The sequence below is a fragment of the Merops nubicus genome, unplaced genomic scaffold, assembly GCF_000691845.1.
Source record: "Merops nubicus isolate BGI_N331 unplaced genomic scaffold, ASM69184v1 scaffold13180, whole genome shotgun sequence".
Taxonomy (NCBI): domain Eukaryota; kingdom Metazoa; phylum Chordata; class Aves; order Coraciiformes; family Meropidae; genus Merops; species Merops nubicus.
Genome location: NW_008583616.1, coordinates 8,031 through 18,550, shown reverse-complemented (window position 1 = coordinate 18,550; position 10,520 = coordinate 8,031). Strand labels below are relative to the sequence as shown.

Sequence of the window (10,520 nt, the reverse complement as noted above, 5' to 3'; positions counted from 1 at the left end):
CTGAGATGGGCTCCGAGGCTGCAAAGCTCCCCTGAAACTTCCCCGGGAGGCACTCGGGGTTGGGTTTTTGGTGTCGCCTCCACCCTCCGCAGATGGGGATGTCCTGGTCGGGGAGCTGCGCTGCCTCCCCGCCCTGCTAGGGGCCCTTCGCCCAGGTAAGAACGCGGCTCTTGGGTGGCAGCTCGTACCGGCCACGGCTTCGCACCACCAAAACTCCCTTGGGTTAAACCCGGCGGCGGCCGGTGGGCGAATGGGGCTGGGTCTGAGTCCCTGGGAGCCTTTCTAGGGCCATTGTTCTGTCCTGGGCGCCGCTGAGCGCGGTTCTTAGCGGGGTAGGAGGAATCCAGCCCCGCTCCTTGGGCTGCGGGGTTTGGGGACAAGCGTCGAGCGTCCCCCCGGGGCTCCGGGAGCCGAGCGGCGTTTGCCCCTTGGGCAAGGAAAGGGGCTGGAGAAGGGAGGACACTCGGCCCTCGGCTTTCTCCAGGGAAGGACTGAACTTGGGGTGAACCTGGGGCCGCGGTTAGCCGAGGGAGGAGGAGGAGGAGGATGGTGGCGGGGCAAGACAGGGGGGGGTCCAAACCTGGGGCCGCGGTTAGCCGAGGGAGGAGGAGGAGGATGGTGGAGGGGCAAGGACGGGGCGCGTCCCACGCGCGTTCGGTGCCTCTCCCAGAGTCCAAAAGCTGATTTTGGTTTCCAGGGGGAGAGACCCGAGCCCGGCCCGGGGTGGTGCGATCAGAGACGAGGCTGTTTGCGCCTCGAGGGGCCGCCGAGTCTCCTTGTACCGACCAAACAATGCCGGTGAGGGGGGAAAAAACTGCGGTGGGAGCCCGCTGAGGAGTGGAAGGGGGTCGCTCGGACGCTGAACAATGGGCTCACCCAGCTCCTTTGTGCATCATGGCACCAGCCTGACTTTCCCTCTCTCCTCTTGCCGCGCTGGGCAGGGAGTTTCTCCTCCCGTTTGGATTCGCGGCGTCCCTCTGCCCTTCATGCCAGGCTCCAAGGTCGCGTGTCTAGTGGCAGGGAAGTGGCACATGAGCCTCTCAGAGCCAGTCACAAGCCTCGACCTGTCGGTCCCTCCTGGACCTCGCCCAGCGCGGAGGTGTTGCAGGGGTTTAGTCTGTAACCTGCGGCACGTCTCGGGGGGGGGATTTGCAGCTCTCCGAGTTCCCCCCCTGCGCTCCGAGCGGGTCCTGCCTCAAGCAGCGATTCCGAGGTGCTGCTTGGGGCTGTTTCTCCAGATTTGGGGGTTCCCCACGCAGCTCCTCGGTGGGTTTACTCGGCCCTAACCCCCCTCCCTCCACCCCCAGTAAATGTGCCGTGCGACCAGCACTTGTACGAGGCTGTGAAAGAAAAGTTCCCAGCTTGCCAGGAGGAAGTTTATGGGGTTTGTCACTGCTGTGGAATCTTTATTTGCCACAAAGCAAGATTGATCTCTGTAATTTAGTGGTGATTCTAAAGGAAGTCGTAGCTGGATTAGCTTTGTCTTGGCCTCAGCCCAGAAATGGACCTGGAACCATCAACAGGTATCTCCCAACCCTGATCTCCCTTCAGCTTCTCTTCTCCACCCCACCTCTTTTCCCTGGGCATCCCCAGGGGTCATCTCAAAAAGCTGCGGTGCATTCTCTGAGCTGAGCAGCGATTTCCTTTCTGATTTGCATGAAAGCTTTCAACGAGGTTTAGAGGAAGCAGCTTTGCATGAGAACAGCCCAGCCTCAGGTTCGGTGCCTCCCCAGATACACCCTACCTAGGTGGTCACCTGCCTGTGATGTGCAGGGGTTGTGCTCCTCCTGTGCTTGGGCTTTCCTCTTCTTCCTCCTCCTCCTCTCTGTCCCCTCTTCAAGCCCAAACACTCCCCAGTCACCTGCCAAGTCCCCACACGAGGTCTCTGCAGGACCCTCCTGGTTCCTCTCATCCCTGAGCTGCATTTGGACACGACTCCTGCACAGCTCAAGATCTGCAAACACCTCTTGACCTGGGAAGAGAGCACAGATGGATTTGTTATCCAGGACTCAGACCCCCTGGGCCAGGCTGGTTCCTCCTCTGCCTCCTTTTCCTTCTTTTTTTTTTTTCCCCCACCCTCCAGAAGGGTCCAGAGCACAGGTCTAAATGTGAGCCAGTGTGTGCTCAGGTGGCCACCAGCAGCTTGGCTTGGAGCAGCACCAGGAGCAGGGCAGGATTGTGCCCCTGGGCTGGGCACTGGGGAGGCTGCACCTTAAATCCTGGGCTCAGGTTTGGGGCCATCACACCCAGAAGGAGCTTGAGGGGGTGGAGTGAGGGCAGAGAAGGGCAATGGAGCTGGGGAAGGGTCTGGAGAAGGAGGAGAAGTTGTGGGGAGCAGCTGAGGGCCCTGGGGGGTCCAGCCTGGAGCAAAGGAGGCTCAGGGGAGACCTTCTGGCTCTGCCAACCCCCTGCCAGGAGCTTGGAGCCAGCTGGGAGAGGGGAGATCTCTGGTCCCCAAGCCATGGGAGGAGAGGAACCGGCCTCAAGTTGCCCCAGGGGAGGTTGAGGTTGCCCCTGAGGAACCATTTCTGCCCCTGGAGGGTTGTCCAGGGCTGTGCCAGGGCAGTGGTGGAGCCCCCACCCCTGGAGGGGTCCCCAAGCTGTGGAGATGTGGGGTGAGGGACACGGGTTGGGGGGACCTGGTGCTGTGCTGGGGTGAGGGTTGGACTCGAGGATCTTAAGGGTCTCTCCCAACCCAAACAACTCCACGACTGGGCTTTGGTTTGGATTTCATCCTCCTCTTTGGCAGACGTCAGGGGCAATCTCTCCTGTTGGGACTTTCTCTCTGGGTGGCAGAGGCAGCTTGGGTGTCAGAGCAGCCTGATAGTGGAGAGCAAAAGTTCAGCTGCAGGTCCCGGGGGGTTTCCCTCCTGGCTCAGCCTCCTGTTTGCACAGCCAGGGGTGGGTGTGGTGCAGGTGATAACTGTGCCTGCCCTGACCTCACCTCCCTGCTGCCTCTGCTGCCCCAGTGTCCCGGCAAACTGCTGCCTGGAGAGGGGAGGAAGGTGCCACTGGGCTCTTGTTTTGGTTTCGGGGTGATTCCAGCAAACTGTGAGTCAGGTGCTTTGGGTTTTCTCCACGTGTGAAGAGAACCATGCTCTGAAATGAGGATTGTGGCTGAGCTCGGAGGGGAGAGGGAGAACCAGTGACTCCAGGGGTGGAACACACCCAGGGGAGGAAAATCTGTCTCATTTTCAGTGCCAGGGGGAAGGAGGCTCTGGGCTGGGTTTGCCCATCCCAGCAGGGACCACAGCCAGCCCTGACAGGAGATTTCCAGGCTGCTGGGGAGGGCAGGGACAGAACATCTGCTGTGGGGTGTAATGGTTGGGCTGCTCCTCAGCCCTCTGGCTTGTTCCTGGTGCTGTTTTTTTTCTCATGTATTCATTCTTTTCATGGAGAAGTAACACAAGCAGCAATGACAGGATTTAAATTCTGGCTGTAAGGTGAAAATCATCCTTTAGAAGCTGCTGCTTGGGGCTGGGGTGTCCACGGGACAGGAGGGAGGTTACCAGAGGTGCACAGCCTTTGAAAATGGATCCTTCACGCTGTGACCCAGACAGATGGCTTGTTTGGTTTTACTCCCAGCAGTCCCCAGTGTGTCAAAGAAATGTTGAAAGGTCCTTTCTTGAGACACAAATGTCTTTTCCTATCATTTTTTTCCCCCCATGGGGTTCAGTGAGGTTTGAATTCCAGCCCTGGAAGGGGAGAAGGGGGTTGCACCTCCCCAGGTGATGCCTCTGGGTGCTGCCCCCCCTGCTGCTGTGGGGCCTGGAGGTGCTGCTGGGGCTCTGGGTGATCCAGCTCTTCCAGAGACCCAGCCCCAGCGTTGTACGTGCTGACTTGGGCTCCTCTTCTTCTTTTTCAGGGCTGAGGGGTTTGTTTCTGCCCAGCTCCACGACGTGGTCTCTGCCTCTTGGCAAAGTTTGGGGAGAACTCACCTGCTTTGGAAGGCTGGGCTGAGCGTGGAGCAGGAAGCAGCTGAGCATTCCCTGAGCCTGTAGGCAGCCAGACTGCCCGGGGAAGATGAGAGCTGAGCTGGAGGAACCCGAAGCAGGAGTCCTGGGGGCTGCAATAGCTGCAGGGGGGGCTCAGGGGGATTGACTGATAAACCTCCTGTGCTGTTTTACATGTCTGAAGCAGGACATCTGGGACAACCAAAGCAGCTTTGTCTGTCAGCCCCCCCAGGAAGCCAGACAGGGGAGAATCTCTTATCAGATCTGGCAAAGCTTATCTCCTGCCATGGAGGTTCAAGGTTCCACTGCTCAGTATGGCTTGGAGGACAGATGATGACTTGGCCCCTGTAGCTCTGTCTGGAGGACAGAAGTGGTTTTCCTGTTGCTCCTGTGGTCGGTTCTGTGTTTCAAGCTCCTCCCCACCTCCATCCCTGTCAAAGGTATTACCCTAGCTTGTAAGACCCAGCGTGTGGCCACTGGAAGCCCAGCAGCCCCTCTGCAGGCCAGCAGCTATGAAGCACTGTTTTTACAACGAGACTGTGGGCTTCTTCTACAACAACAGCCGCAAGGAGCTGACCACCTACTGGAGGACCAAGGACGTGCTGGTGGTCGCCCTGGGGCTGACGGTGAGCGTGATCGTGCTGCTGACCAACCTGCTGGTCATCGCCGCCATCGTCGTCAACCGCCGCTTCCACTACCCCATCTACTACCTGCTGGGCAACCTGGCGGCCGCCGACCTCTTCGCGGGCGTGGCGTACATGTTCCTCATGTTCCACACGGGCCCCAGGACGGCGGAGCTCTCCCTGAAGACCTGGTTCATCCGTCAGAGCCTGCTGGACACCAGCTTGACGGCCTCGGTGGTGAACCTGTTGGCCATCGCCGTGGAGAGGCACCAGACGGTCTTCACCATGCAGCTGCACAGCAAGATGTCCAACCAGAGGGTGATGATCCTCATCTTCTGCATCTGGGTCACGGCCCTGCTGCTGGGGCTCATCCCTTCCTACGGCTGGCACTGCCTCTGTGCCTTGGAGAAGTGCTCCAGCATGGCGCCGCTCTACAGCAGGAGCTACCTGACCTTCTGGGCCATCTCCAACCTGGTCATCTTCCTGATCATGGTGGTGGTGTACACTCACATCTTCATCTACGTCAAGAGGAAGATGACCAGGATGTCCAAGCACACCAGCTTCCACCCCCGCTACAAGGAGACCATGATCAGCCTGGTCAAGACGGTCACTATCATCCTAAGTGAGTCCCACTTTCTCTAATCAATCTAATTAAGGCTTCGAGCCTCCAGCCTGGGTTGTGTGGGGTTGGAGAGATGAACGTGCTCAGCAGGGAGGACTGGGGAGGGATGTCCTGCTCCTTGCCCTCTCAAGCTGCTGGGGTGGTGGTGATGGTTTGGTTTGACTGCTGAGGAACTCAACAGCCTGAGTTCTGTGTGAGCTGGCAGGCAGAGGAGACAAACTCCTGAATCTTTTCCCCTCTGATGTGGCTGCTCCTCTGGTGAGCAGGGACAAGAGGGGACAGTTACTGATGTTTCCTTGCCCAAAATTTTACCTGGTCACATCTCTCTTCTGTGCTCAGCTGGAGTCTGCTCCCTCCACAGAAGGGTGGCGTGGAGCTGGGAGCTACAGCCAGGCCTTGAGCAAGAAGCAGCACTTGGTGCCCCCTTTATTACAGCATGGAGAAAAGTTTGGGGCAGATGTTACAAGGTGATGGGGGAAGAATGAGGGAGGCACATCCAAATTCCTTCTTGTTTACTGGAGCAAAGCACTGACCTCTGCTCAGATGCTTTTCCTGGCTCCCAGCCCGCTGGGGTAAATACACCCCCGGGGGCTCCCGGGGGATCTCCAGCTGAGTGCTGACTGCCTCAGTCTGTCTGTCTGTCTGCAGCCCCAGCCTGGCGTGCAGAGAGCAGCAGATCAGTGCTCAGTGCTGGGGCTCTGCCCCTCGGATTCAAGATCCTGACTCGAGGAGATTTAACTTGATTTGGGCACGTGCTGCTCTGCCCGGCGCCAGGCCCCTCGTCCTGCACCCAGCAGCCTCTCCCTACCCGATTTCTTCTCACCTCTTTCTGCCTCCTTTAACCACCATTAAGACCTAACAACCTCTCTGTGAAGTGGAATAAATAGACCCCCTCAGACCTCCTGCAGCCCAGCTCACAACCCCTCGCGTGCAAATCCCTCCTGATAAGAGCAGAATTTGCTCCGTCAGGGAAACCTGGGAGCTGCAAACAAAGACAACTCCCTCCAAACTCCCGCTGGCAGAGCAGGGCTGGGGTCAGGGGGGGTGTTTTGGGCTGCCTGCTGTGCCCCTGCCTGGGGGCACGCTGCCTTGCTGGCTCTTGTTGTAACCTGTGAGCACAGACACTGGAGTTTTCTGCCTGTTCCTGCCCCCCCTGCGATGCCTTCGCTGCCTCCTGGCCTCTCCCGTCTCTCCTGCACGGGCTGGGAGTTGGTGGCACCATCAGATGCTGCTCGGGGGCCCTGTGGGGCTGCAGGAGGATTTAATTCATGGGTTTTTGCATGGACAACAGTGGGGAGAAGTTGGTTTGTTGCCCCTTCCTGCCCGGAGGGACACCCCGTGGTGGTAGCAGGGCTGTTTGATTTATGGGGCTTCCCAACAGCAGCTGGAGGAGGGTTTGGCAGGGTGGGGGTGCTGGCTGAGAAGGAAAATGGACTTCATGCTTGGTGCATCCCCTAGTTTGGGGAGATCCTCTCCCTCCTTGGCCTGCCCCCCTCCTTGGCCTGCCTGCTTTGTGTCTTCTGCCTCAGGTGAGGGAAAAAACCTTCGGGTGGAGGCTCAGAAGAGCTGCTGTGGTTTCAGCTGGGAGTGGGGTCTGAGGATGGACAGAGTGAGGAGGAACCCAACGTGGAAAGCTGAGGGAGACTCTGGAGATCATCAAGCCTTGCAAGCCCAAGGTTTTTCCCTTTCTCCAGCACTGCCAGGGCCAGTCCTGGGCAGGAGGGAGCAAGGGCTGGAATTGCTCAACCCTGGGAAACACCTTTCGGTGGGGACTTGGCAAGCTGAGGCTGCGGTCTGAGGATGGACAGAGTGAGGAGGAACCCAACGTGGAAAGCTGAGGGAGACTCTGGAGATCATCAAGCCTTGCAAGCCCAAGGTTTTTCCCTTTCTCCAGCACTGCCAGGGCCAGTCCTGGGCAGGAGGGAGCAAGGGCTGGAATTGCTCAACCCTGGGAAACACCTTTCGGTGGGGACTTGGCAAGCTGAGGCTGCAGAGGGTTTCAGCCCTTGCTGTGGAAGCCCTGGTAGAATTCCTCCTCCACCCTCCTTCCCCAGCCTTCTGCAAACTTGGCCTCTGCTCAGAGGAATACTTTGGGCCTTATGCAGCAGAGGGTGGAGCTGCGGGCGAGGAAGAGGAGGGTGCGGTGGGTGGGAGCTGCCCCTGACGTGGGGCACCCCGTGGCAAGGGGAGGTGGCTGGGGTGGATAATCCTGCAGGTCCTGGGTGTGAAGAACAGGTCCAGGAGCTGACCTGGAAGCCAGTAGTAAGTCCAAGGTACATCTGGAAGCTAGGAGGAGATTTTCCCACAGAGGGGTGGAGTGACCCAGGATGTGGTGACGGAACCACGGGCACGGTCGTTAGTGACCAGCCTGGGCTGGGGGATTAAGAGCTTGGGGATCCTTCTGGGTGCTTCACCTGCTGTTAAGGAGCAAGGAAAAGTGGCCAAGGTGGCCACCAGCAGCCTGGCTTAGAGCAGCACTGGTGTGGCCAGCAGGAGCAGGGCAGGATTGTCCCCAAGGGCTCAGCACTGGGGAGGCTGCACCTTAAATCCTGGGGGCAGGTTTGGGGCCATCACGCCCAGAAGGAGCTTGAGGGGCAGGAGTGTGGGCAAAGAAGGGCAACAAAGCTGGGGAAGGGTCTGGAGAAGTTGTGGGGAGCAGCTGAGGGTCCTGGGGGGTCCAAAGGAGGCTCAGGGGAGACCTTCTGGCTCTGCCAACTCCCTGCCAGGAGCTTGGAGCCAGCTGGGAGAGGGGAGATCTCTTGTCCCCAAGCCATGGGAGGAGAGGAACCGGCCTCAAGTTGCCCCAGGGGAGGTTGAGGTTGCCCCTGAGGAACCATTTCTGCCCCTGGAGGGTTGCCCAGGGCAGTGGTGGAGCCCCCACCCCTGGAGGGGTTCCCAAGCCGTGGAGATGTGGGGGGAGGGACAGGGTTGGGGGGACCTGGTGCTGTGCTGGGGTGAGGGTTGGACTTGATGATCTCCAAAGTCTCTTCCAACCCAAACAATGCTGTGATTCTATGCAGGCCAAGGCCCAAACTTCTGAAGTGCCTCTTTTGGTTTTCCCTTCTCATCTTTTATATTCCTCTGGCTTTTTACTCAGTGCTGCTGGGAGCTGGTCTCCAGAGAACCTGCCTGGCCTTGTGGAGGCTGAAAAACTTACACCCCTAAACAAGGAGGCCCCTTTCCTGCAGGCTCCCTCCAGATAAAACCTTTGGACCTTCCTTCATCACAGCCAGGGACCTTTTTTTTGTGTATTTGCTAAATTTAGAGGGCTCAGAATCATGTCTCTGAGGTGGGGAAAGCTGCCTGGCCCAGACGTGGTGGCTGCTGTGCTGAGTGCCCGGGAGCATGAATCACTTCAAATAAAGACTTCAATGATGCAGTGGCCTGAAGTGAGCAGGGAACACTCCCAGAAACTCTGGAGATCCCTCCCAAGCCTGGCTGAATCAGTGGTGGAGCCTGTCCAGCTCGGTGCTGGTGCTGGCCAGCCCATTGCTGGGCTATTTTCTGCTTGGTGTGGAGCTGTGTGAGGAGGAAAGTGCCCCAAGCATTGGCCAGGACTCTTCTGAACTTGTACTGGCCACTAAAGCTCCATAAATGGTGGGGATAGTGGAGGTAACTTCATCCAGTCATTGAATCCCAGCAGGGTTTGGGTGGGAAGGGACCTTTGGAAGCTCATCAGGTCCAACCCCCCTGCAAGGAGCAGGGACATCCTCAACTAGAGCAGCAGCTCAAGTCCAACCTCCCCTGGGATGGTGCCAGGGATGGGGCAGCGACCACCTCTGGGGGCAACCTGGGCCAGGGGCTCAGCACCCTCAGCCTCCAACATTTCTTCCTTCTAGTCTCAATCTCCCTTTTTTTAATGTAAAACCCTCCCCCCTTGTCCTGTCCCAACAGGTCCCTGCTCAAAACTCCCTCCCCAGCTTTCTGCCAGGCCTCTGGAAGTCCTGCAAGGCCCCCAGAAGGTCTCCCTGGAACCTTCTCCTCTCCAGGCTGCCCCAGCCCAACTCTCTCAGCCTGGCTTCCCAGCAGAGGGGTTCCACCCTCACATCATCTCCGTGGCCTCCTCTGGAGCTGCTCCAGAAAGGCCCAGATGTTCCAGATGTGTCACTGACTCTTCCCTAATTTCATGGCCTGTTTCCCTTTTTGGAGGGAGTGGCCCCTGAGCAGAAAGACAGACACTTCAGCTGCACTCTGTAAACTCAGTGCTGAGGATGAGGGGAGGTGAGAGGAAGTCCTTGGAAGTGTTGTTCTGAGTGAACAGGGTGGGGGGAACCCAGTGCCTCTAGTTTTAGGATTTTCTAGTTGAATCCTTGGTCTTCCTCCAAAGCAAACTTGGAGACTGAAACCAGATTTGGGGGTTTCCTCCTTATTTAACATTATTTTTCCCCCCCAAGATGAATCCTCAGGGATTCCATTCATGGTGAGGGACTAGGTCAAGGCCAGGAACTCGTTTGTCTCACCAGGTTCTTCTCTCCTCAGGTGCCTTTGTGATCTGCTGGACTCCAGGCCAGGTCGTGCTGCTGCTGGACGGCTTGGGCTGCAAGAGCTGCAACGTTCTAGCCGTGGAGAAATACGTCCTGCTGCTGGCAGAGATCAACTCCCTCATCAATGCCATCGTCTACTCCTACAGGGACAACGAGATGAGGAACACCTTCCGGAGGATCCTCTGCTTTGTGTGCTACAGGAATTCCAAGTACAGCCCCACGGTGGTGAAGTTAAACACCGCCGACCGCAGGACACTCTCCCAGAACGGGCACTTCACTGTGGATTCTTCCATTTAGCTCCACACCCACCCACCAGGAGCAGCCCCGGGGTGGAGCAGAGGCTGGGAGCCACCTGCTCCTGGAGCAAGAGGGGCTTTGGATGTGCTCCAGCATCAAGAATTCTATCCAAGAAGTCCTCGAGCAGGGAGGAGATGCTTTGAAGGAACTGCTTCGAGGAGGATGGACTTTGAGTAGTGCTGTTATTAAAACCTTTCTGAGGGGAAGCTGATTTAATTGGGCAGCACCCAGAAAGGTGCCAAGTGCCACAGGAATCTCACCTGAGCTCTCCATGAGCAAAGTGTTTTCTTGACCCTTCAGTATTACTGCCTTCAGACAGAGCTGCTCCGAGGAGCTGAAGCTCTTCAGCCCCACACAGAGCTGTGTGGTGTCGCTCCAGAGAGCCCCAGGTCACCTTTCACCTCTTCAGAAGTCGTGTTTTCAAGGCCTCTTCTGAGAGGAATCTGAATTGCTTCCTTGAGAAGTTGTTTCCCTGCTCTCTGGGGCGCCCGTGGCTGGATTTCAAAGTCTTCTGGGCTGGGGAGGATGCCTGAGGAGCACC

The 10,520-nt window shown here is 57.9% G+C and overlaps 1 protein-coding gene across 1 annotated transcript; it reads left to right on the top strand.

Annotated features, from left to right (window-relative positions):
• The first annotated feature begins 4,452 nt into the window (after window positions 1-4,452).
• Window positions 4,453-9,979, top strand: LPAR2 (lysophosphatidic acid receptor 2). Its single transcript, XM_008941506.1, has 2 exons — window positions 4,453-5,198; window positions 9,678-9,979. Exons 1-2 carry the CDS (start codon window positions 4,466-4,468, stop codon window positions 9,977-9,979), a joined length of 1,035 nt encoding a protein of 344 aa, XP_008939754.1. The 5' UTR covers window positions 4,453-4,465.
• The last annotated feature ends 541 nt before the right edge of the window (window positions 9,980-10,520 follow it).